The sequence below is a fragment of the Tachysurus fulvidraco genome, chromosome 1 (assembly GCF_022655615.1).
Source record: "Tachysurus fulvidraco isolate hzauxx_2018 chromosome 1, HZAU_PFXX_2.0, whole genome shotgun sequence".
NCBI classification, from domain to species: Eukaryota; Metazoa; Chordata; class Actinopteri; order Siluriformes; family Bagridae; genus Tachysurus; species Tachysurus fulvidraco.
The window spans coordinates 15,167,578-15,192,180 of record NC_062518.1 but is presented as its reverse complement, the minus strand read 5'-3'; the positions used below and the strand labels follow the sequence as shown (position 1 = coordinate 15,192,180).

General features: G+C 38.4%; 1 protein-coding gene and 1 pseudogene across 1 annotated transcript in view; both read right to left on the bottom strand.

Moving 5' to 3' along the window:
- LOC113656953 (sialoadhesin-like) overlaps positions 1–7,982 on the bottom strand; it is an 11,760-nt gene extending 3,778 nt beyond the window's left edge. The window contains exons 1-8 of the mRNA XM_047822597.1: positions 7,647–7,982; positions 6,855–7,187; positions 6,536–6,760; positions 1,774–2,121; positions 1,479–1,694; positions 588–923; positions 290–508; positions 1–185 (exon numbers count right to left, since the gene is read on the bottom strand). The exon at positions 1–185 is cut by the window's left edge and continues 85 nt beyond it. Coding sequence (XP_047678553.1) covers positions 1–185; positions 290–508; positions 588–923; positions 1,479–1,694; positions 1,774–2,121; positions 6,536–6,760; positions 6,855–7,187; positions 7,647–7,701 — 1,917 coding nt within the window. The 5' untranslated portion in view covers positions 7,702–7,982. The remainder of the gene's footprint in view (positions 186–289; positions 509–587; positions 924–1,478; positions 1,695–1,773; positions 2,122–6,535; positions 6,761–6,854; positions 7,188–7,646) is intronic.
- An 8,633-nt stretch (positions 7,983–16,615) lies between these two features.
- Positions 16,616–24,265, bottom strand: LOC113657079 (annotated as a pseudogene).
- Positions 24,266–24,603: the final 338 nt, after the last annotated feature.

The following is a 24,603-nucleotide window of genomic DNA, read 5'->3' as shown; positions in this document are numbered from 1 at the left end:
GCTGATGTTACTGATGCTGTAATTCTGGCCTGTTATCAGCAGTGTGTCTGCAGCTGAACTCTGTTTAAACCAGGAGTAGGTGAGAACAGGAGGGTTTGCATCACTGCTACAGCTCAGAGTCACTGAATCCCCCTCCACTGTGTCTCCTGAGGAAAGAACCACTGCTGTGGTGTTTTTAGGGGAATCTGAACAGAAATAAAACCCCTGAATCAGCTGCTGTGGGTTCAGGATCAGTGTTTGATAGAGATGTAGATGGACTCTGAATGAGGAGAGTAAAATCCACACTCACACAATGGAGGAGAGAGGAGACTGTCATGGCCTTCAACAGCACAGCTGTAACTGACCGCACCACCGACTGCAGCTACAGAGCAGGAGGCAGATTTACACTCAGACACACGCTGTCCGTTCTTGTACCAGATGTAAGTGGGTTTGTTAGACAGAGTGCAGGTGGTGATGCAGCTCAGATCGATTTGTCCGCTACCCGAGTCTGATACTGTAACCTTCAGATCTGCAAATATTAAATTAGATTGTAATTACTTTTATCTGTATAACTGTAGATAAATAAATATATAATAGTGTGACATTACCTGTGACAGACAGAGAGACTCCAGGTTCTCCGGTGTATTTTCCTGTAGGATCATCAGTGTGGAATCTGAACCTGTATGTTTGAGCGTCTCTCTCTCTCAGGTTAGTGATTCTCAGTCTACAGTCATTCTGGGAGCTCTGTGTGTACTGCACTCGGCCCTGATACTCCTCATCCTCTCTCACATCCTCCAGGGCTTTAGTGAGCCAAATCACTTCTGTGACATTGTATTTATTAGGGAAGGTGTAATAACTGTGTATGTCCACTGATGAGCCAATCAGAGAACAGACACTCTGGGTGGAGTAAGTCACACTCCAGCAGCTCTTCTCATCTAAAATGCCTGAAACACACAAAATTAAATAGACTTAAAAAATGCGTGAGTTTATTGCCATCTAATAGGTTTGAGCAAGTGCAAAGAATAAAAAATAAGTTTGGATCTTTTACTCTCTTTAGAAACAATTTTCTTAAGATCAGAATAAAAGAAAAATACATTTAAAAAAAGGTTTTTGTGAATTGGAGCATGTTGTTGAATCAGGCCAAAATGCCATGAGCACACCTGCTATTCACATCCTCAAATTTATTCCAAAATCTAGCAGAGTAAAGTATAAACCTGGCAACCCTACACGCATTGTGTTTTATCATGCTGCCCACTCTGAGAGGGAATTAGCATAAGAACAATTACGTTTATGATTTCTATTTAGATTTAACATTTATAGTTACCATTTAAAGTTAGTTTTAAGATTGATGTAACTTTTAAATTGAAGAGTTCCTGTATGTTTAATGTTTACATAACATTAAGATTTAAAATTTACTCTAAAACTTAAAACTATTATTTCATGTGTGTTGCTATTTACATGAAATGAGAGAATGAGTAAAGTTTAAAGTGAGTTCTTACAGACAGCAGGAGATCGAAGTACCTCATGTCCTCTTACAGCACAGGAGAAGCTGCCTGCATCCTCACTGCTAACATCCAGTTCATTTCTGTCCTGGTCAGTAACACGCTGTCCGTTCTTGTACCAGATGTAAGTGGGTTTGTTAGACAGAGTGCAGGTGGTGATGCAGCTCAGATCGATTTGTCCTCTACCCGAGTCTGATACTGTAACCTTCAGATCTGCAAATATTAAATTAGATTGTAATTACTTTTATCTGTAAAAATGTAGATAAACAAATGTATAATAGTGTGACATTACCTGTGACAGACAGAGAGACTCCAGGTTTTCCAGTGGCTTTTCCTTTAGGATCATCAGTGTGGAATCTGAACCTGTATGTTTGAGCGTCTCTCTCTCTCAGGTTAGTGATTCTCAGACTACAGTCATTCTGGGAGCTCTGTGTGTACTGCACTCGGCCCTGATACTCCTCATCCTCTCTCACATCCTCAGGCCCAACATTAACCTGCTCTTTAATGAACCACAATGATTTTATCACTGTGAGGCCTGCAGGATATTTATAAGAGCAGGAAAGATCAACTGATGTGTTTTTCAGAGCACACACATGTTCAGCAGTGTAAGTCACACCCCAACACTCTCTACCCAGTACACCTGAAACACACAGAGACATACACACAGGAAGGAAAAAGTCAGAACTGCAAATTTTATATCTTTATAAACATTTAGTTTATTCTGTGTGTCTATGAAAATGATGTAAATACTGTGAGACAGAATTGTGAAATGAAGCAATGTGTTTAGATTACAGTTGAACAGCACCAACAATTTATTGTAGGATTCTGAGAGCACCATCAGAATAAAGAACGGTGTTCCAGGGACAAAGAATCAGGAATTCTGATTATATGGTCATAGGAGCCATAAAACCACGGACCGTCACTCACTGACACTAGAACCAGTTAATTACTGCTTATTAGTTGGTACTGCAGGTTGGAGCACTGTGCTTGACTCTGCCCATAAGCAGTTGTGCTGGAGAATAACCCATACCTGTGACAGGTGTGTTCCTGAGAGTTAGAAGTGCTAGAAATGGGTCTGTGTTGGTTTGTTTGGCCTTCTTTAACAGATGCTTAACAGACTTCACAGTTCTCTCAGCCAGGCCATTTGACTGCGCATAGCCTGGGCTGGAGTGAGTGAGCTTAATTCCCCATGCTGTCGCAAACTTTCTCATTTCTTGGCTTGCAAAAGGCATATGGTCGCACACGATCTCTTTAGGTATACCCATTCTGGCAAATACCGATTGCATCTTGTTAACAACTGTGTGTGTCTTCTTGTCTCTGATGTTTAGCACTTCTGGGTATTTGGAAAAATAATCCACAACCAGAAGAAATGAGTGACCATTGATTTCAAATATATCAGCTCCTACTTTCAGCCAAGGAAGCTCTGGGATTTCATGAGAGATCATCGGCTCCCTCTGATGGCAAGGCTGGAACTGCTGGCAAGTTGCACATGACTCCACCATTATTTCAATGTCTCTTGTCATACCTGGCCAATACCAGTGTACTCTGGCTAGAGCTTTGGTGCGTTGCATACCTTGGTGTGTCGCATGTAGCCTCTGTAACATGTCTGACCTCATTTTACTTGGTAGAATAATTCTGTCTCTCGCAAACATTATTCCTTCTCTTACTGACACCAAGTGCCTAATAGGCCAGTAATGTATCACGTTTTTGTCAACTTGTTTTCTGTGATGTGGCCAACCGTGCCTGTGAATGTCCAGCAATATTTGTAATATGACGTCCTTTTGTGTCTCATGCTTTAATTGGATCAGAGTCTCTGGGCTCAGGGCCTCTGTTGGCTCAAGGGCATAGATCACTTTTTCGTCAAATATATCATCCTGTCTCTGTTGCTCATGTGTCGTTGCTCGTGAGAGTGTGTCTGCTATCAGTAGCTCTCTACCTGGCGTATAGATTACATTCAGGTCATAGGGTTGCAGCTGAAGTAGCATCCGCTGAAGTCTGTACGGAGCTGTTCCAAGTGGCTTTCTTAAGATTGTTTCCAAAGGTTTGTGATCCGACTGCACATTAACCTTGACTCCATAGGCATACTGATGAAAACATTTCACTGAAAATACGATAGCCAGAAGCTCCTTCTCTATCTGTGCATAGTTTTTCTCTGTGTCAGTTAAAGCTCTTAATGCATAGGCAACAGGATGTCCCTCTTGCATCAGACATGCGCCTAAACCGTCCTTGGATGCATCTGCTTGTATCACGACAGCTTTCTTTGGGTCAAAGAATTTAAGAACCGGGGCTGTTACAAGAGCATAGTTTGGGTTCTTTACAGCTTCCTCATGTTCATGTTGCCATTGTGGCTGTTGCTTCTCCGGGTATGTATGTGCGAGATACTTGATCATCCCAAGCATGCGTTGCAGTGCAGGTCTGTCTGTGGGGGATGGCATGTCAACAATTTCCTTAACTTTTGCATTGTCCACTTTGACACCCTCTGATGTCACAACATGACCCATGTATTTGACACTGTTTACCTTGTATTGGATCTTCTCTTTGTTGAATTTGACATTAGCTTCCTTTGCTCTAGTCATCACTTTTTGCAGAATTTCATCATGTTCATTTTCTGTGGATGCAGCAATAATCATGTCATCAGCAAATATATGAACACCCATGATGTCCCCAAATGTCTCACAGTTGCGCTGCTGAAAAACTTCACTCGCCGACTTAATCCCAAATGGTAGGCGCTTAAACCTATAGTGTCCACATGGTGTGTTGAAAGTGCACAAAAGTGACGACTCCTTGTCAAGCTTTATTTGCCAATAGCCGTCCTTCTCATCCAGCACTGTGAAGATTTTCTTACCAGCAAGCTTGTACAACACCTCATCTTCTGTGGGAATTGAGTAATGCTGTCTCAAAATGGCCTTATTTAAGTCAGTAGGGCCTAGGCAAACCCTCAGCTTCTTCTTGTCTTTCTTTTCGGTAATCACATGACTATTGACCCATGTTGTTGGCTCAATAATTGTTCAATAACATCAGCTTTTAGCAGGTCATCAAGCGGGTCTCTCAGTCTATCCATAACTGCCAGTGGTACTTTCCATAAATGGCTGCCCACTGTTCCGGGTGTGTGTGCACTTTGGATGGGTTAAATGCAGAGAATGAATTCTGAGTATAGGTCACCGTACTTAGTCATATGTCAAGTCACTGTTCTATATTTTTTCCCCACTGTGAGAGTCAATGGGTGATGCAAACTTTCTGATTACCGACATTTTTTAAAATATCATCTTTTGTGTTAAACAGAAGAAAGAAACTCATACAGTTTTGGAACAAATTGAGGATGAGGAAATAACAATTTTCATTTTACTATACATTTAAGAGGTACATTTAGCCTTAAATGTTATATGAATATTAGACTGGAGCGCAGGTTTTATCAGCTGACTGTCTTTTGTTGCTTATAATAAATTGGAATGTTGATAACACATAAGCAGTCTTTAATAATGCTCTAAATTACATGTAGATGCATACTTTATGCATTAGTGAGTGTGGTGGTGCCTATGGGATGTCGCTCTAGGATGGGTGCGTATGAGGCTGGGAGGGGGAAAAAAATCACAGTATACTCACTACAAAAAAAATAGACTACACCACTGATAGCTACCTGTACTTTTTCAGCAGCACTACTAACAGTCATGTATATTTGGAAACGTTGTTCCCATCTTCTCCAGTTTTCGCTTATATTGCCCGTTAACACGAGCAGTAACGGTAGTTTAAACTGATCCATCTCTTTACCGCTTCCAAGTGTAGCTGCCTGCTCGCTCCCGCTAGTTTAGCCGTTAGCAAAAGTCCGTGTCTAACTTCGGCAAAACAAAAATCGGCGCACTGGACCACTTCTGACACCATGTAGTATTTTCGTTTGTGATTATATACATATGACATGCATCGAGGTGAGAGGAAGGAAACAGGTAAGCAGACTGTTTACTCTTTCTTTAACAACGGCCACGCCGGCCACAACCTTTATCAGTCAAACACACAGAACACACCACCCACAGAAATCCCTCCGCCTCTAAGCGGGCACTATTTAACATTAGTATATGTGCGCTGTACAATATACTACACTCACCCTTTGTTCATTCCCACAGGCACTCAAAGTTCCCCATGCTCTCACCACTATCCATATAGTCTACCGAACTCCTCTTTAAACAAACACATCAGAACTCTCTACAGTCTAAAGCCAGATGTTCAATTGGCAGCCTGCAAGGTCATTATTCCAGCCCTTCAAGTGCATTTTAAAGTGCATTTAAGTCTCAGTTAAATGAGTGTGATATGACTCTCTGATTTACCCATTTGAATGTAGAAAAAAGATCAGAAAGAAGATCACGCAGACTCTGAGATCAAGACTCCACATCAACACAAGTTCACACAAAGACTCAGACTCATTGGGTTTTGCACTGTTATGAACCACATCATCATTCTTCAAGCACTTTCACTTCATTCACCATCCTGAGTGATCTCCTGAAACGCTACTGAAAAGTCATCCAGACCACCGACAAATAACATCGTCTGAAACTCCACAAGTGAAAGAAATTAATAAAGGATGTCCTCGTCCAAACACACTACACAAACACAAGTACAGGACCTCTAGATTCTCTGTGAACTTGTGCTCTTAAACACAAGGATTAAAGCCCTACTAAAGAACTAAAAGAAGCTTAAACTGATATGATGGTTTGTTCAGTTCATGGTGTGAGATCTACCATACATTTACTAGAAACGTGAATTCATTTCTAACATTTATTTCATTCCCATCTCTCTTCTAAATCCTTCTGTGTTGACCTTTGTGTGTGTTAATGTGTAAGTTTAGTTCTGTGTATTAGAATAGTGTAATAAAGTCTCATCAGTGTTTAAATGAAAGTGTCTTGTGTTTCATGAATTTACACAGTGTTTTCACTACATGTAGGATTTTATCACCGGTGACCACGGAGGCAACATCACATGCAAAATTAATAAATAAACTACATTCATATTATCGCTGTATGAATAGTAAATCAGCTGTGGAAGTATTAAGTTTGACATCTTACACACTGGAGGAGAGCGGTGTTCACTCCCATACACCTTACAGCAGTAGCTGCCTTTATCAGATCCACTGGTGGAGTCAAGTACAATGGAGGCGATTTTTGTGTATTTGATATTCTGGTCATTCCTATACCAGTAGAAACCATGTGTGTTGAGTCTGCAGGTGGAGCTACAGGTCACTTTCACTTCTCTCTGTCCTACAGTGTTAGGATCCACCTTAACCTGCAAGTCTGCACACAATTATGGACCAAATCACTGTAAATACATACTACATATTACACAATAAAGTGTGTGTGTGTGTGTGTGTGTGTGTGTGTGTGTTACCTGTAACAGTCAGTAGAACTCCAGATGAACCTGATATCCAGTCACGGCTCTGTGATTTAAATCTAAAATTATAAACTCTAGAGTCACTCACTCTCACATTACTCACTGTCAGGCTACAGTCAAACCCCCAGGTGTTTACAGACACACGTCCTGAATATTCTGGATCTTTGCTCAGGTCTTGTGGTTCTCCTTCAGAACTCTGGACTCGAAACCACTGTCTCTCTGTGACACCAAAGTGACCAGGTTTAAATGTACAGGGGATTTTTACTGTAGATCCAATAACAACACAGAGACTCTGAGATGAAAAAGTTACACTCTGCTGAGCCTGAACTCCTGGAACACACACATACACACACACAGAATGACACACAGACAGAGACACCAGAAGCACAAAGTAAAATGAGTTAAGAACATAAATAACTCTGAGCAGCAAGACTGTAACCACAGTGTTAACTGCTGCTGTTGCTTTTCTCAGTCTCACATAGCGAGAAGAGAAGGTGTGAAAAAGATGATAAAAATAAACCTTGGTTTGAAAAAGTCCATACACTTCATCTGATTTGATATGTTTATATTTCATAAGAATTTGTAATAATTAATGTTCTTTCTTACTCCATAACTCTTGTCTTTTACTCTCCAACATCCTACAAATTTTCTTGTCTGCACCCAAATCATGTCAGATTTATAAAACACTTCCAAACACACAGACTTGTGGAGAGCTTTTTCTGAACTGTTGCAGTAGAGACACAACAGCACAGTAAAACTGTAGAGAGCTGAAATATTTGAAAAGTTTACCTGTCAGTAACATGAGGATTGTTACTGTAATATTTCTCGACATTCTATAAAACATGGTGACATCAGCCTTCAGACAGACGACACTCGAAGATCCACCATGTGTAGAATTTACACCAAAACTATCCTTATAAATATAAAATAAATCTCTTACTCTTTTAATGAATATTAACGGTCTTAATCAGCCTGTTCCTCCTTCACTCGTACAGCACTCGTAAGCAGTTATGAGCTTCGTAATGACTTCAGAAGTAAAGACACGGAAGCTGAGAAGCGCATTGTGTCATCACACCTCTCTAATTTAGCTTAGTCTCTTCCTTTACTGTATATCAGAACAGACATACAAGTGTGATGAACATCTCTTTTTTTACACTGGTGCTCTTTATTTATTTATTTATTTATTTATTTATTTTTTAAAACATCTCTATAACAAGTATTTTATTCTCGACTGAGACACCATACTGTTCTTCTTCTTAGATCTTCTTAGATCTCTTAGAAACTATTCAGGAATTATAAGAATAGTGAACTTGTGCTTTTGGGAATGATCTGAATTACGGTTGGAATATAATGGAAACCACCTACAAACACCATAACTAACTATGTTAGCATAGCATATAGCAACTCCATCAAAAGCACATGAAATATAGCAACCAACCAGCCGCATACTAGCAAAACACTGCAATTACAATAGCACCCCCATGGCAACACCACAGCAAACATCTGGATAGCATAGCAACCTGCTAGCAACACTACAGATAGTACATGATATAGTGACCAACCAGCAACATGCTACCAAACCACTGAAATATCCTAGCAACACCCTAGCAACCAAGTAGTTTAGCATAGCAACCACCAAACAACACCATCAAAAGCACTTAAGATATCAAAGCAACAAATCAGTCCCATGCAAGCAAACCACTGGAATATCCTAGCAACAACCCTGTTTAGCATAGCAACCACCCTAGTAACCAAATAGGGTCTCCATCCTTCCCTTCCCTTGTTGAGACAATAAGGGAGACGGTTTGTCCCATATTTCTCCTACACATTCTTTCATACACACCAAGTCTTCTTGGTGTTGACATTAACACAATGGTGAATGGTGTGTTATGGGGCAGAGAATGGTGGGATACGTGTTGTGTGAGTTTGTACATCAGCGTCATCACTGAATAGAACTCAAACTGTACACTTTACCTCAGAGCACACAGGAGGTGATTAAATGTAGGTAAAAACTAAATCCTCACATATCCTCCTCAGGGGAAGTCTGAGGTAAAAGTTACTGAGGGATTTTCTACATCTGATTGAGATGATATATCTCAATACAAACCCATTAAATTACATAGTCAAGTCAAGAAGGTTTTATCCTGCAGGATCATGGCACTCCATAGAACAACACATAGAACTGAAAGTAAGTTTTCCTAGCCACATAAAGTGCAATGTGTGTAAACAGTGCAGGAGAAAATACAGTGCAGACAGACAAAAAAACACAGGACAATAACCACAAGATAGCAGCGACAAGATAGCAGTGTATTCTGTATGTTGTAGAGACGATTGTGCAGGAGTATAGAGTCATAAACATTGTGCAAATGAGAGTCGTAAACACACGTTTTTAGCAAACTTTTGCAATTTGGTGAGGGATTAAAATGTGGTGTGAAAAACAACCATTTAAATTAATGTGCAAAACAGCAATTGAGTGAATATTTATATACTGTGTGTGTGTGTGTGTGTGTGTGTGTGTGTGTTTGTGTGTGTGTGTGTGTGTGTGTGTGTGTGTGTGTGTGTGTGTGTGTGTGTGTGTGTGTGTGTGTGTGTGTGTGTGTGTGTGTGTGTGTGTGTGTGTGTGTGTGTGTGTTCATTAAGTAACAGTTCGGTTCTGGGTGTAGAGAAGCCTGATGGCTTGAGAGAAGAAACTGTCTGGTTGTGAGGCCTGATTTCTATGCTACTTTTTCCCAAATGGCAGGAGGGTGAAGAGGGTTGTGTGAGGGGCGTGTGGGGTCTTTCAAAATGCTGTTGGCTTTGAGTCTATTTACAAGATAATAATATAATAATTGCAAGGATAATACTTATAACAATTATTTGGTTTTGTTAGTGAATAAATAAAATATTAACAGGACTGGAGACATTATAGGGGGATTATATAAGAAATTCAGAATAGGTTACCTGTCCTTCATGGTTAAAAGGTTTACCACTGTTCCATGTTTTCGCCATTTGTGGATAATGGCTCTTACTGTGGTTCACTGGAGTCCCAAAGCTTTAGAAATGGCTTTATTACTTTCTTTCTGATTTGTTCCTGAATTTCTTTGGATCTCAGCATGATGTGTAGCTTCTGAGGCTCTTTTGGTCTACTTCACTTTGTCAGTCAGGTCTTATTTAAGTGATTTCTTGATTGTAAAATGATTTCTTGGGTGTAGCTCGAGAAATTGAACTCAGGTGTGATGCAGTCATGTTTTAACAGGGGGGCAAACACTTTTTCTCACAGGGCCATGTGGGTTTGGATTTTGTTTTCCCTTAATAGTAAAAACCTTCATTTAAAGACCATGTTGTGTTTACTTGTGTTATCTTTGACTAATATTTAAATTTGTTTGATGCTTTGAAACATTAAAGTGTGACAAACATAAAAATAAAAAACAAAAAATCAGGAAGGGGCAAACACTTTTTCACACCAATATAGGACTATCATAATAGATTTTCTATATAAAAAAAAAACAGATTAATCCCTTTCATTAAACCTTTTTAAAGCTAACTTCATTTTCTCAATCAATTAGCAGCATAATAACACATACACTCGAGGGTGCCCTCTAGTGGTAATAAACAATAATAGCAAAATACATCACAGAAATTATATACAAATATAAATAAATCAGTATGAACACTGATGGTTGACAGAACAGTATGACTGTTGTGAATAAAGTGCAGATGTGTTCATTAAACCAACATTTGATGATAATCCAGTTCTTTTGTGTTCAACATCAATTTGTTCTTCAGTAACGTTTCCCACTTTTCATGAAAGAGAAAACAATTCAGAGTCCAAACTCAATGAAACACTATATCAACAGTCTATTATAAAACAATGAACTCATTATGAAATACACAAAAATACATGAACTTCATTACACATAACATTCACTTTTAATTGACATTGTACAACTTATCTCTTCTGTTCCACTGAAACCACTGTGATGCATCTCATTTAGTTCTCCACCCTAATGTATAGCATGTTAAACACGCCGATTAGCACAGGTAACATTAGTGTTAGTTTGCATCAAACACCATGATATATATATATATATAAAGAAGAAGAAGAAGAAGAAGAAGAAGAAGAAGAAGAAGAAGAAGAGGAGGAGATACGGATAAAAATAAATAAAGGAATATCTACATATTATATATATATATATATATATATATATATATATATATATATATATATATATATATATATATATATATATATATATATAGCCTGATTAAAGTTTAAAATAAATTTGAAAAAAGATTAGCTTAGACCTTAAGATACTATATATCTTTCCCTATCCCTAATGAACAAGCCGGAACAAGAAAAACTCCCTGAGAGAACTTGAGGAAGAAACCTTGAGAAGATCCTCTCTCATTTAAGGGACCGTCAATAAATTACCAGTGAATGCGGAAACTTCTCTGGCAGACGAGCTGAAAGATTTTTAAGTTCACTTCGAGGCTGCAGCTCACAGCTCTATTACAGATATCACACACAATTTTATTCACAACAGTCATACTGTTCTTTTCACCATAAGTATTTATACTTATTTATTTATATTTGTATATAAGTTCTGTGATGTATTTGGCTAAAGTTATTATTGTTTCTTACCACTAGAGAGCACCCTCGGGTTTATGTGTTATTATGCTGCTAATTGATTGAAAAAATTAAGTTAGCTTGAATAAGTGATGGATATTATCACTATATCGGTATATGGAACAAACTGTTTATGATTTCATGGATATAAATTGTGTTTTATTTTCATATAATATATTTCATTATTTTATTTTTATATTCATATTTTTTGAATAACCAGGATTGTTCTCTAGATTATGTAAAGAAGTTTGTACTGCTGTTTGAAAAACCTCTAAAAATATAAAATAATAAACTAAATAAAAGCACAACATAAATGCTCATGAGCTCAATTTTATTCTCGTAAATAGAAACATTTAAAAGATTTTACAGTAACAGACCCGACATATTAAAATCCATCTTGACTTTGGTCGGAATTCTTTGCCTTAAGCAAATTCAAGCGAGTGAATTCAAGCGAGTGAAGAGACGGTGAGAAAAATCAGGAACTACCTTAAAATCTATCTTGACTTATAAATGTATGTGTGTGTATAATATATTAAATGTACAAAAAGATAACTGATAAACAAAATAAGCTGCCTGAATAACAAACAAATAACGATTAATTAAGACAGAAATGAGTTAATTGGATTTAAATCTAATGCTAAAACATCATGATGCTGAATGTAAAGTCACTAAATAATCTCAGCTGTTAGTGATCGGTCTTTAGTTCTGCAGTTCTTCTCTTTACTGAAGACACAATAAAAAACCTCATTACACACCGTAATAAACACAAACTGTGACTATTGGTGCGTGATTGTCCATTTTAAGGTCTTTGTTCTGATGTGTCGTTTGTACTTGAATATAGACAGACAATAAAACAAATGTCCATAACATAAAGAATATAGTTGGACATTCCAATCGATTTATTTTATCCCTTTTATCCCTTTTTGATTTGCTTGTTGCGGTAATTCCTCACCATAAATACATTTAGCGTCCTCTACTGGCGTGAAATAAAACTACACAACCAACATAATCAAATGGCTCCTACACACCGGCCACTGTTTATGACTGGGGCCGGTGTGTAGGAGCCATTTGATTATGTTGGTTGTGTAGTTTTATTTCACGCCAGTTTGTTACAATTAACATTTACAAAAGGAGCCATGTATTACAATCGAAATTAGATTGACAATTCCAATTTATATTCTTCAACACTTTTTTTAACAAAATCAACAATAACCAAGAAAAATAAACTAATAAATCAACAGAATATTCCCTTTCATGCATTTATTCAGGAATTTTCAAAACCCACTCATTATTTTTCTACAAAAAAAGACAAAGTTTTGTTACTGGTCTCATTTTATGACCATCTAGGGGTCAGTCGCAACAGAATAGCCAAATGCAAGTTTTCATTCAGAGATATTACAATTCACAATCTTTTATTCACTAGTTGACAAGGGTTTTAAGCTTCAGCGGAAGGTAGGGCCAGAATAAAACTTCCTCAAAACACCCCTCTCTTACTGAACCAAAATGAAAGAAAATTAAATAATTATTTCTTACCCAACTCCCTCTAAAAAAAACAAACAAACAAAAAACAATATAATAAAGATTTTCAAAATAACTGGCATCAACCCCCCTACATACCTTGTCACAATAAGTTGGTACAATTGTAAATAAAAAAAAAATAGGGTATTATGAAATTGTCTGGCTAACAAGTCAAAAACAGCGTCCGTAATCGTCGACAGTATCAGGCATGGGTCAAGCACAAACAAATCTATCAATTGAAAAAAATAACATAACAAAACTCATAGGCTCAACACACTCTGAACACAAACTTAAAATCTTTCTCTGTCTGATGTGACAATCAACAATTAATGGAATGGATTAACATTTAGAGGATATAGCATATACGAATGAGCAATGTTAATGCACAACGCAAACAAAGTTATCACGATGGCATGAAAAGGACTCTATCGGTGATCCAGGCAGTCCGGAACAGGTGGAGATAACCAATCGGAGGCTTAATCATATTAACTCCAGCAACCTCCTTCCTGAAAACAAATGTCAGGTACAAGAGAAGACACAAGAGGGCAGCAAAGAAATAAAACAAATGACTGAAGGTCATAACATCTCATTATGATACTAAATTTTGTTTGGATTTTTGCAGACCTGACTAAAACTTTCTGATCTGGGAAAGTTTCTATTACTTTTCCAAGCATCCAAGAATTACATGGGGCTGCAGTGTCTGCCACGAGAACAATGTCACCTGGTTGCAAATTGCGTCTTTCCTTTTTAACGTGTCCATTTTTGTCTCTCTTGTAACATAGGTAAGTATAGCTTTATCCACCTCTTCCAAAAAAGCTCTGAGAGGTATTGCACCTGCCTCCAACTTCTTCTTGCATACAGGTCATTTTCATCAAACAGTCCAGGAGGCAGGACAGGCCTTTTCCTCATAGTGAGAAGATGGTTGGGCGTGAGGGGCTCTAGACTATTCGGATCCTCAGACACCTTGGTAATGGGTCTATCGTTTAGAATGGCCTCTACTTCGCACCTAAAGGTGTGTAATCCCTCATCATCTAATGTTTGTTGATGCAGAACTGAAGACAACACTTTTCTCATCATTCGTATGACTAGTTCCCATACTCCTCCATTATGTGAAGCTGAGGGTAGATTAAAACTCCACTTTATGCCTTTATGTGCTAAACCTGCACAATGTATTTATGCAGAAGTTGATGTCCAAAGAATAAGCAATCTCTAAATGGACTGCTGCCATGCATGTAAATATCACACCGTAGCGCTTCACAAGCGAACGGCTTCTTTTACCTTCAGTTGGACTGAAGTAATCTACTCCAACATTGGTAAATGAAGGTAGGTCGACAGTTAACCTTTCTGAAGGCAGGTCAGCCATCCTTTGTTCACACAAGTTCCCTTTCTGATGCTGACAATAGACACAGCTTGAAATAATTTTCCTGGCAGCTACATTGGCATGGGTGATCCAGTACTTTCTTCTTGATTTCTTGAAAGAATATGATTTCTTCCACCATGTCCAGTCTGTTCATGGATGTGTTTAAGGAGAAGCTTGGAAATGTGTTGATCTTTGGAGAGGATTATAGGATGTTTCACCTCTTCAGGCATTACAATCTTGCATAAACGTCAACCAACTCTTAACAATCCATCTTCAAGAATGGGGTTTAGCTTGTAAATAGCACTATCCCTTCTGATTGTAGCTTTCCTAGATTCCAGTGAAGCAATTTACCCATCATTAAAAAGTAAACGGTTATAAAACCTTTAGCTTTAATACTCTTTAATTGTTACCTATACTTTGAATAGTTGTGTATTGGTTTTGTTACACATTTATTAAAGTGATATTTTTATATTAAGTTATTATTCTGTGCTGTAGGAGCTCGAGAAAGCTCGCTTTCCTTTCAGCGCTATTACCGCTAAGTATCTAAAAGCCGCGCCTCTACAATATACGTAGGTCCAGATTAACCGTGCTTTCAGAAAGAGCGGCTGGTTTAACCGAACGACCTGATAACAACTGGTGATAAACGTCTAGTTTAATCAGGAACACAAACATACGAGGGCTTAAATACATTTGCAGTGAACAAGAGTGTAAATAATCTACCATAAAGTGTCCCTTATTGTTCCTTATGGAAAAGGTCAATCCTAATACCAAACCCTAAAACAACACAGTCGCAAAAACCAACACAACTTCATTTGTTTACTTTAAATGACAGTTTTAATGTAATTTAGTTGAAATTAATTTTAGAAAATGTCATCATGAGTTGAAACGTGACATTAAATGACGTAGTACGAATAATAAACCCACAGACATTATACATTATTATTCATTAAACTACTTTATTACAAGAGTTTCCCTAATTCTAACCTCTTCTTTGTAGCATGGTTACCAGTGATTTACAGACTCTCTTTCTGATAACATTATTAGTCCATTATAAAATGAAAATTTAAACACGTTAGTTGATAAAACTTATTCAGATCACTTCAGCATGAGCTACTCTAGGCTCAGATTAAAGATAAGACAATTTACTGTGGAATTGTTTAATATTTCCTATTTAAATTTGCCATATCCTGCAATATAATTAGCCAGGAGGCACAATATAATCCATTCTAAAATAATAATTATAAGATGTTGACAAAACTCACTCAGATCACTTCAGCATGACCTACTCTTCATGACCTAACTTTACTTGTTGATGGAGCTGGTGTTGAGTGACCAGGTGAAGTTCTCCGCTAGATGAACACCAAGAAATTTGGTGCTCTTGATGATCTCTATAGATGATCCGTCAATGTTCAGTGGAGAGTGGTCGCTCTGTGCTCTCTTTAGTTTTATCAACATTCAGAGACAGGTTTTTGGCTCTGTACCAGGCAGTTAGCTGTTGCACCTCCTCTCTGTATGCTGACTCGTCGGTCTTGCTGATGAGACCCACTACGGCTGTGTCATTGGCGAACTTGGTGATATGGTTTGATCTGTGTATTGCTGCACATTCGTGAGTCAGCAAGGTGAACAGCAGTGGGCTGAGCATGCAAACCTGAGGGGCTCCAGTACTCAGTGTGGTGGTGCTGGAGATGCTGTTCCCGATTCAGACTGACTCAGGTCTCCCATTCCGGAAGTCCAGGATCCAGTTGCAGAGGGAGGTGTATAGTCCCAGCAGGCTCAGCTTCTTGACCAGGTCCTGAGGGTTGATTGTGTTGAATGCTGAACTAAAGACTATGAACATCATTCGTACGTAAGTGTCTTTATTGTCCAGGTGGCTGAGGGCTAAGTGAAGTTCTTTGGCAATGGCTTCATCCGTGGAGCGGTTTGGACGATACGCAAACTGTAGGGGGTCCAGTGATGGTGGTAACTGAGTCTTGATGTGCCTCATGATGAGCTTCTTGAAGCACTTCATTACGATGGGTGTGAGTGCGACGGGACGAATGTCATTGAGGCAGGACACTGTAGACTTCTATGGGACAGGGACAATGTTGGTTATACCAACCAGCTACACCAAAACAAATAGATTTGTGGTCTAAGGAGCTACTAGATGCATACAAATAACCACAAAAAGTTTGGCAAATGCTTCAGCACCTGCAGAAAATTTACACTTTACATTCACTATATAGAGCAATGATTGTCAATGTAAACTTGAGTGATAGTGACCAAAAAAGGGTAACTGGAAACGTTGAAACCAGGGATGGTGAGTCCCAAGAGAACATTGAGGCAGGATGTAAAGCTGTAAAGATCTTTTTGGTTTATTTTTAACAGAAACCTGCAGAGATTAAGTGGAGTAAAATAGGTACTTGCATCCAGAAGGCAGCAGAAAGACCTGTAGATTATGAGGAATGTTTCAGACGGATAACAGATAAGATCTCATTTGTTAATGGGCTAAAACTGGAAATCTCAAAAGCTCTTATAATCAGACATGATGTCTGGGTCTGCATTGGAACAGCCTTTAATCATATTGTTAAATGGTCTGTAAAGATTGGAATGACACAGGATGCTTAAAATTAGAGCATTACAAATATTACCCCACATTTCGACAAGGAAGATGGAAATATTGCAACAAACAGGGACACTGGTTAGAGATTGCAAGAAGAAGGATAATAGATCAAAGATTCCAGATGCTCACCTAAGAAAAAAGACTCAATGCTTTACACAATGCAGTTGAGCCGCAGGGAAACCGAGTAACCCCACTCTGCAACACCTGCTAGTGGCAGTTCTTCAAAAAGATGATGGACTTAATGTATGTGCTAATGTATGTGCTGAATGTAGTGACATGCAACAGCTATTTTCAGCCAATTTTATGTACAAAACAAAAAGGTCTCGTTCTACAGATACAGCACATAGAGAAAAGTGTAAAATAAAACATACACATAGACATCATAAGTGAAGGACTAAAACTCAGTTAAAAGAAAACAAATAAAGTAATAGAGTAATAAAGAAATAATAATAAAGTAATAAAGAAATAGACTAGTAAATAGACTAGGCACTAGTGATTCTAATTATTCATTCTTTTCTCACAGTTTTTTAAAATACAGAAACAAAACACAAAAGAACAAATGTAAACACAGACCTATGATTTGAGCTACAGCACAAACTATAGAATCAGCACCTTCTGACCAATCAGAATTGAGAAAGCAGTGTACTGGGATAAGTCATCAAACCATAAACAAACCCTTAATAATGACCCTAATAATAATCTATATGGATAACTGGACTGTATACATGCCCACACACTCTACACACTGTGTTATGTCTGTTTAAGTGCCTTCATTAGTAAGCAGCCTTTAAAACCACTGGTGAAATTAAGAGTAATCTAAATGATAAAGTAACAATAATTATCAAAATAAAAGTCTTATATTTATCACAAAAAATAGATAAAGAAAGTGTATATAAAGAACTAAAAATAGAAAACACTAAATTGATTAGCATTAAAATAAAGATTATGATAGGAGAAAAATAAGAAAAAAGCGTAGACAAAAAAAATTCTTCTTTAAAACTTCAACCCGCATACACAATTTTTAAGGTAAAACAGCACAATACAATCACTACAACACTATTGTAGCATAAATACTGCTACTGATGAAATGCCAAAGCTGCCTCTCTTCTCTTAATCAGTTTAGATACAGAACAGAACGATCACATCTCTCTCAGCTTTTGCTTTGTCTGGGGATTTTCTGGACCTTGCAAAAGATCTGAGACGTATCATCATCCTCTTCATCTGCCACAAGTCTGTCGAACAAAAGGAGGTCATTTACAAATTTTATAGTAAAAAGTTATAAAAGTTACAAAAGTTATAGTATGCAATTTATAATCAGTCACTTCATGGACTTAATGATGTTGACTGAGTAACACAGTTAATGTTGTTATAACAATAATGATTTACTCACTGGACGGCAGCAGTTCTCCTGCTAACGTTCACTTCAGCGTACTGAACATCCTCTTCCTCTGTGGTGTGTGCAGGAAGTCTCGAGGACAGAGACCCTTCCTGTGTGTGGGAGCTTTTAATAAAAACTCTGGCATAGTGAACGTCATGCTGTTCGTCTGAGACTCTTCTGCTATGGTTTGAGGATGAGATAATTTCATGCACTGCAGCAGACTGAGGCTGAAAACAAACACAGTATTAAGTTTAAATCTGAACATGTCACATGACCAAACAGTCCCTCCTCCTTTCAAACGAACTCACCTGTCCACTCTCAGAAGTGCTGCTGTGGCCATTAGCTGAGCTCCGCTTCCTCTTCCTGAGAAACCGGAACTCACCTGTCCACTCTCAGAAGTGCTGCTGTGGCCATTAGCTGAGCTCCGCTTCCTCTTCCTGAGAAACAACAAGCATGTGTCTAAATGTACATAAAAACTTAGTTGAAAATTATGTTTCAAACACATTCAGTATGTTCACAGTTTACATACCACATCCACAGAGCTCCTGGGATGAGTGTTAATGCCAAGAAAACAAACAGTCCCAACACAGTGAACGTTAATACAGCGTTCCTAGAGCCTTCATGAAAAAAATGAATAAATAAATAAAATGATATACTTTATACAGCTACGTAAATGTTTTATGCTGCACTTACTGAACAAATCCAGGTGTGTTGGTGTAGAGTTGTGGTTGTGAGCAGAGCAGTAGTACAGTCCTCTGTGCTGGGAGCTGATCTCACTGATGCTGTAATTCTGGTCTGTTATCAGCAGTGTGTCTGCAGCTAAACTCTGTTTAAACCAGGAGTAGGTGAGAACAGGAGGGTTTGCATCACTGCTACAGCTCAGAGTCACTGAATCCCCCTCCACTGTGTCTCCAGAGGAAAGAACCACTGCTCTGGTGTTTTTAGGGGAATCTGAACAGAAATAAAACCCCTGAATCAGCTGCTGTGTGTTCAGGATCAGTGTTTGATAGAGATGTAGATGGACTCTGAATGAGGAGAGTAAAATCCACACTCACACACTGGAGGAGAGAGGAGACTGTCATGGCCTTCAACAGCACAGCTGTAACTGACCGCACCACCGACTGCAGCTACAGAGCAGGAGGCAGATTTACACTCAGACACACGCTGTCCGTTCTTGTACCAGATGTAAGTGGGTTTGTTAGACAGAGTGAGGTGGTGATGCAGCTCAGATCGATTTGTCCGCTACCCGAGTCTGATACTGTAACCTTCAGATCTGCAAATATTAAATTAGATTGTAATTACTTTTATCTGTAAAAATGTAGATAAATAAATGTATAATAGTGTGACATTACCTGTGACAGACAGAGAGACTCCAGATTCTCCGGTGTGTTTTAATTTAGGATCATCAGTGTAGAATCTGAACCTGTATGTTTGAGCGTCTCTCTCTCTCAGGTTAGTGGTTCTCAGACTACAGTCATTCTGGGAGCTCTGTGTGTACTGCACTCGGCCCTGATATTCCTCATCCTCTCTCACATCCTCAGGCTCAACATTAACCTGCTCTTTAATGAACCATAACATTTCCATGACTTTGTATTTATTAGAGAAGGTAAAATAACTGTGTATGTCCAATGATGAGCTAATTAGACTACAGATAGTCTGGGTGGAGTAAGTCACACTCCAGCAGCTCTTCTTATCAAAAACACCTGAAACACAAAATTAGTTAGAAGAAAAAAAATCTATAACTAAAGCATCACTATGTTATGTATCACTACATGTGATTTTATTGTAATCTAACAGGAGCTGCCAGTGAGACAATTAGAGAGTGAGTGAAGTTTAAAGTGAGTTCTTACAGACAGCAGGAGAGCGAATTTCCTCATGTCCTCTTACAGCACAGGAGAAGCTGCCTGCATCCTCACTGCTGACATCCAGTTCATTTCTGTCCTGGTCAGTAACACGCTGTCCGTTCTTGTACCAGATGTAAGTGGGTTTGTAAGACAGAGTGCAGGTGGTCATGCAGCTCAGCTTCTTCTTCCAGTTGTCCAAGTCTGATACTGTAACCTTCAGATATGTAAATATTAAATTAGATTGTAATTACTTTTATCTGTAAAATGTAGATAAATAAATGTATACTAGTGTTACATTACCTGTGACAGACAGACTCCAGGTTCTCCGGTGTATTTTCCTTTAGGATCATTAGTGTAGAATCTGAACCTGTATGTTTGAGCATCTCTCTCTCTCAGGTTAGTGATTCTTAGTCTACAGTCATTCTGGGAGCTCTGTGTGTACCGCAATCGGCCCTGATACTCCTCATCCTCTCTCACATCCTCCAGGTATTTAATGAACCACAACATTGTATTTATTAGGGAAGGTGTAATAACTGTGTATGTCCACTGATGAGCCAATCAGAGAACAGACAGTCTGGGTGGAGTAAGTCATACTCCAGCAGCTCTTCTCATAAAAAATGCCTGATACACACAAAATTAATTAGATTTTAAAAATAAATGATTAGAAACTCATCTCTTTAGTCAGGTGTACACATAATACATCCCATAATACTGTGCTCTAATACATCTGACCAAATGCTCATTATCATCTAAGGCTTGTTTATATTATATACAGCAGCTCATTAATTCCTCTCCACTGAATCTCTCTTTCCACCCATCCCGAGGCATCCAGAAATTCTACCAGCTCTTATTGTCTTCCGTGCGATGAAGATTTTGGACCTCCACTGAGATGAGTCCGACGCTGTGAGAATCCTGAGGCATCTAGAGATCTACCAGCTCTAGTTAGACTCTGCCATACTAAAGAGGAGATGCCAACTGCATGTGGTCTTTTACATCAATACAACATTTATCAGACTGTATATTTATAATCACAACCTCCAGTGTCACCCATATGAGGATGAGGTTCACCTTTGAGTCTGGTTCCTTTCAAGGTTTCTTCCTTCCATTCAAGGAAGTTTTTGCCTCACCACGGTCACCTGAGTCACCTCAGACTCGCTCATTGGGGATAAATACAAACACATTTAAATATATCTAATATTAGTCTTGAATTTTGTATTCTATTAATCTTTATATTATTTTGTATAATAAACTTTTGTTCTATGTTTATCTTCTGTAAAGCTGCTTTGAGACAATGTCAATTATAAAAAGCGCTTTACAAATAAACTTGAATAAAATTGAATTCTCATAACTAGCATTTGCTGCCACTGTTTGATTATTTAGCATGTGTTATGTCATCATGTTATTAATGTATTAATAACTTCTATATGTCTTGTTTGGTTTGTTTGAGATCGATGAATGATCCTGAAAGATGAAAACATTTCATTATACTATATCCATGATACAAAGTTCATGACCAAAATTCTAAGCTTACTTCAGAAAAAGTGTGAAACCGTGTAATTCAGAGACTAATATGCTAATTAATGTCATAGATGGAGAATATGGCTTACACCCTGTCTTAAGACAATGATTGACAGGAGAAAACATTTTGGGGTTGGAGAAGACAGAAAGGCTCAAAATCCTATGACACCAATACATCTAGGAGTCGAATCGAGTCAACGAATCAATGTTGGGAACTGAGACAATTCTGTCAACATCACGAGAAAATCACGCAGACTCTGAGATCAAGACTTCACATCAAGACAAGTTCACACAAAGACTCAGACTCCAGGCTTTTGCACTGCCATGAAACACATCATCATTCTTCAAGCACTTTCACTTCATTCACCATCCTGACTGGTCTCCTGAAACGCTACTGAAAGCCGTCCAGACCACTGACGAATAAAATCGTCTGAAAATACACCAGTCAAAGAAACAAATGAAGGATTTCCTCGTCCAAACACACCACACAAACACAAGTACAGGACCTCTAGATTCTCTGTGAACTGTTGCTCTTAAACACAAGGTTTAAAGCCCTACTCAAGAACTAAAAGAAGCTTAAACTGATATGATGGTTTGTTCAGTTCATGGTGTGAGATCTACCATACGTTACTAGAAATGTGAATTCATTTCTAACATTAATTTCATTCCCATCTCTGTTCTAAATCCTTCTGTGTTGACCTTTGTGTATGTTTATGTATTAGTTTAGTTCTGATCAGACAGTTTCCCATTACATGTACTGGTGGAGAATGAGGGCAATTATGTTCCCCATCATTATTAACCAAAATATTATTTAATTATTTGCTAACTCAAATAAAAGATACAAAGCATCACATCTGTGATTATTAAACAAACAAATAATAAAATTAAGTCCTCTATATCAGAAACAATGCTATGAACAATTGATGATGTTTTAATGACAGTAATATGAGCTACTGGTTTCAGTTGGATGCTGAAGGACAGATTTACTCTGACACTTACACACTGGAGGAGAGTGGTGTTTACTCACATACACCTCACAGGAGTAGCTGCCTTCATCAGATATACTGGTGAGTATAGTAAAGTATAGTAAAGTACAGTGGAGGCGTCTTTTGCGTATCCGATATACTGGTTATTCCTGTACCAATAGAAACTGTGTGTGTTGAGTCTGCAGGTGGAGCTACAGGTCACTTTCACTTCTCTCTGTCCTACAGTGTTAGGATCCACCTTCACCTGCAAGTCTACACACAATTATGGACCAAATCACTGTAAATACATACTACATATTACACAATAAATGTGTTTGTCTGTGTGTGTGTGTGTGTGTGTGTGTGTGTGTGTGTGTGTGTGTGTGTGTGTGTGTGTGTGTGTGTGTGTGTGTGTGTGTGTGTGTGTGTGTGTGTGTGTGTGTGTGTGTGTGTGTGTGTGTGTGTGTGTATGCATGTGTTACCTGTAACATTCAGTTGAACTCCAGATGAAGCTGATATCCAGTCACTGCTCTGTGTTTTAAATCTAAAGTTATAAACTCCAGAGTCACTCTCACATTCCACACTGTCAGACTGCAGTCAGACCCCTCGGTGTTTACAGACACACGTCCTGAATATTCTGGATCTTTTCTCAGGTCTTGTGGTTCTCCTTCAGAGCTCTGGACTCGATACCACTGTCTCTCTGTGAGTCTGGAGTGATCAGGTAAATGTAAATGTACAGGGGATTTTTACTGTAGATCCAATAACAACGCAGAGACTCTGAGATGAAAAACTTACACTCTGCTGAGCCTGAACTCCTGGAACACACAAACACACACGCACACACGATAAGACACACACAGACACACACAGACGCACACACATACACACAGACGCACACACACGCATGCGCACACACAGACGCACACAGACAGACAAAGGCGCAGACACACACACACAGACCCACACACACACGCACAGACACACACACACAGACACAGACACCAGAAGCAAAAAGTAAAATGAGTTAAGAACATAAAGTTATAACTCTTGCACTGACCAGCAAGACAGTAACCACAGTGTTAACTGCTGCTGTTGCTGTTCTCAGTCACACACAGCGAGACGAGGACATGTGAAAATGACAATAAAAATAAAACTTGGTTTGAAAAAGCCCATGAACTTCATTCTGATTCTGATTTGATTTGTTTATGTTTCACAAGAACTTGCAATAATTCAATTTCTCAAATTTTTCCTAAATTCTTGCTCCATAACTCGTCTTTTACTCTCCAACATCCTACAAATTTTCTTGTCTGCACCCAAGATTTATAAAACACTTCCAAACACACAGACATGTGGAGAGCTTTTTCTAAACTGTTGCAGTAGAGACAAACAGCACAGTAAAACAGTAGAGAGCTGAAATATTTGAAAAGTTTACCTGTCAGTAACATGAGGATTGTTGTTACTATAATATTTCTCGACATTCTATAAAACATGGTGACATCAGCCTTCAGACAGACGACACTCGAAGATCCACCATGTGTAGAATTTACACCAAAATTATCCTTATAAATATAAAATAAATCTCTTTCTCTTTTAATGAATATTAACAGTTTTAACCTCTTTAAGGCCTGTTCCTCCTTCACTCTAACTGCACTCGTAAGCAATTATGAGCTTCGTAATGACTCCAGACATAAAAACACAGAAGTTGAGAAACACATTGTGTCATATCACATCCCTAATTTAGCTTAGTCTCCTTTACTGTATATCAGAAGAGACATACAAGTGTGTTGAACGTCTTTTTCTTACACTGGTGCACTGATACTATTTTGTGGTAAAAAAAAAAAAAACAACAACAACAACAACACATATGTCTATAACTTAAGTATTTTTTCTCAACAGAGACGCCATACTGTTCTTCCTCTTAGATCCAGTAAACTATACAGGAATTATAGGAATAGTGA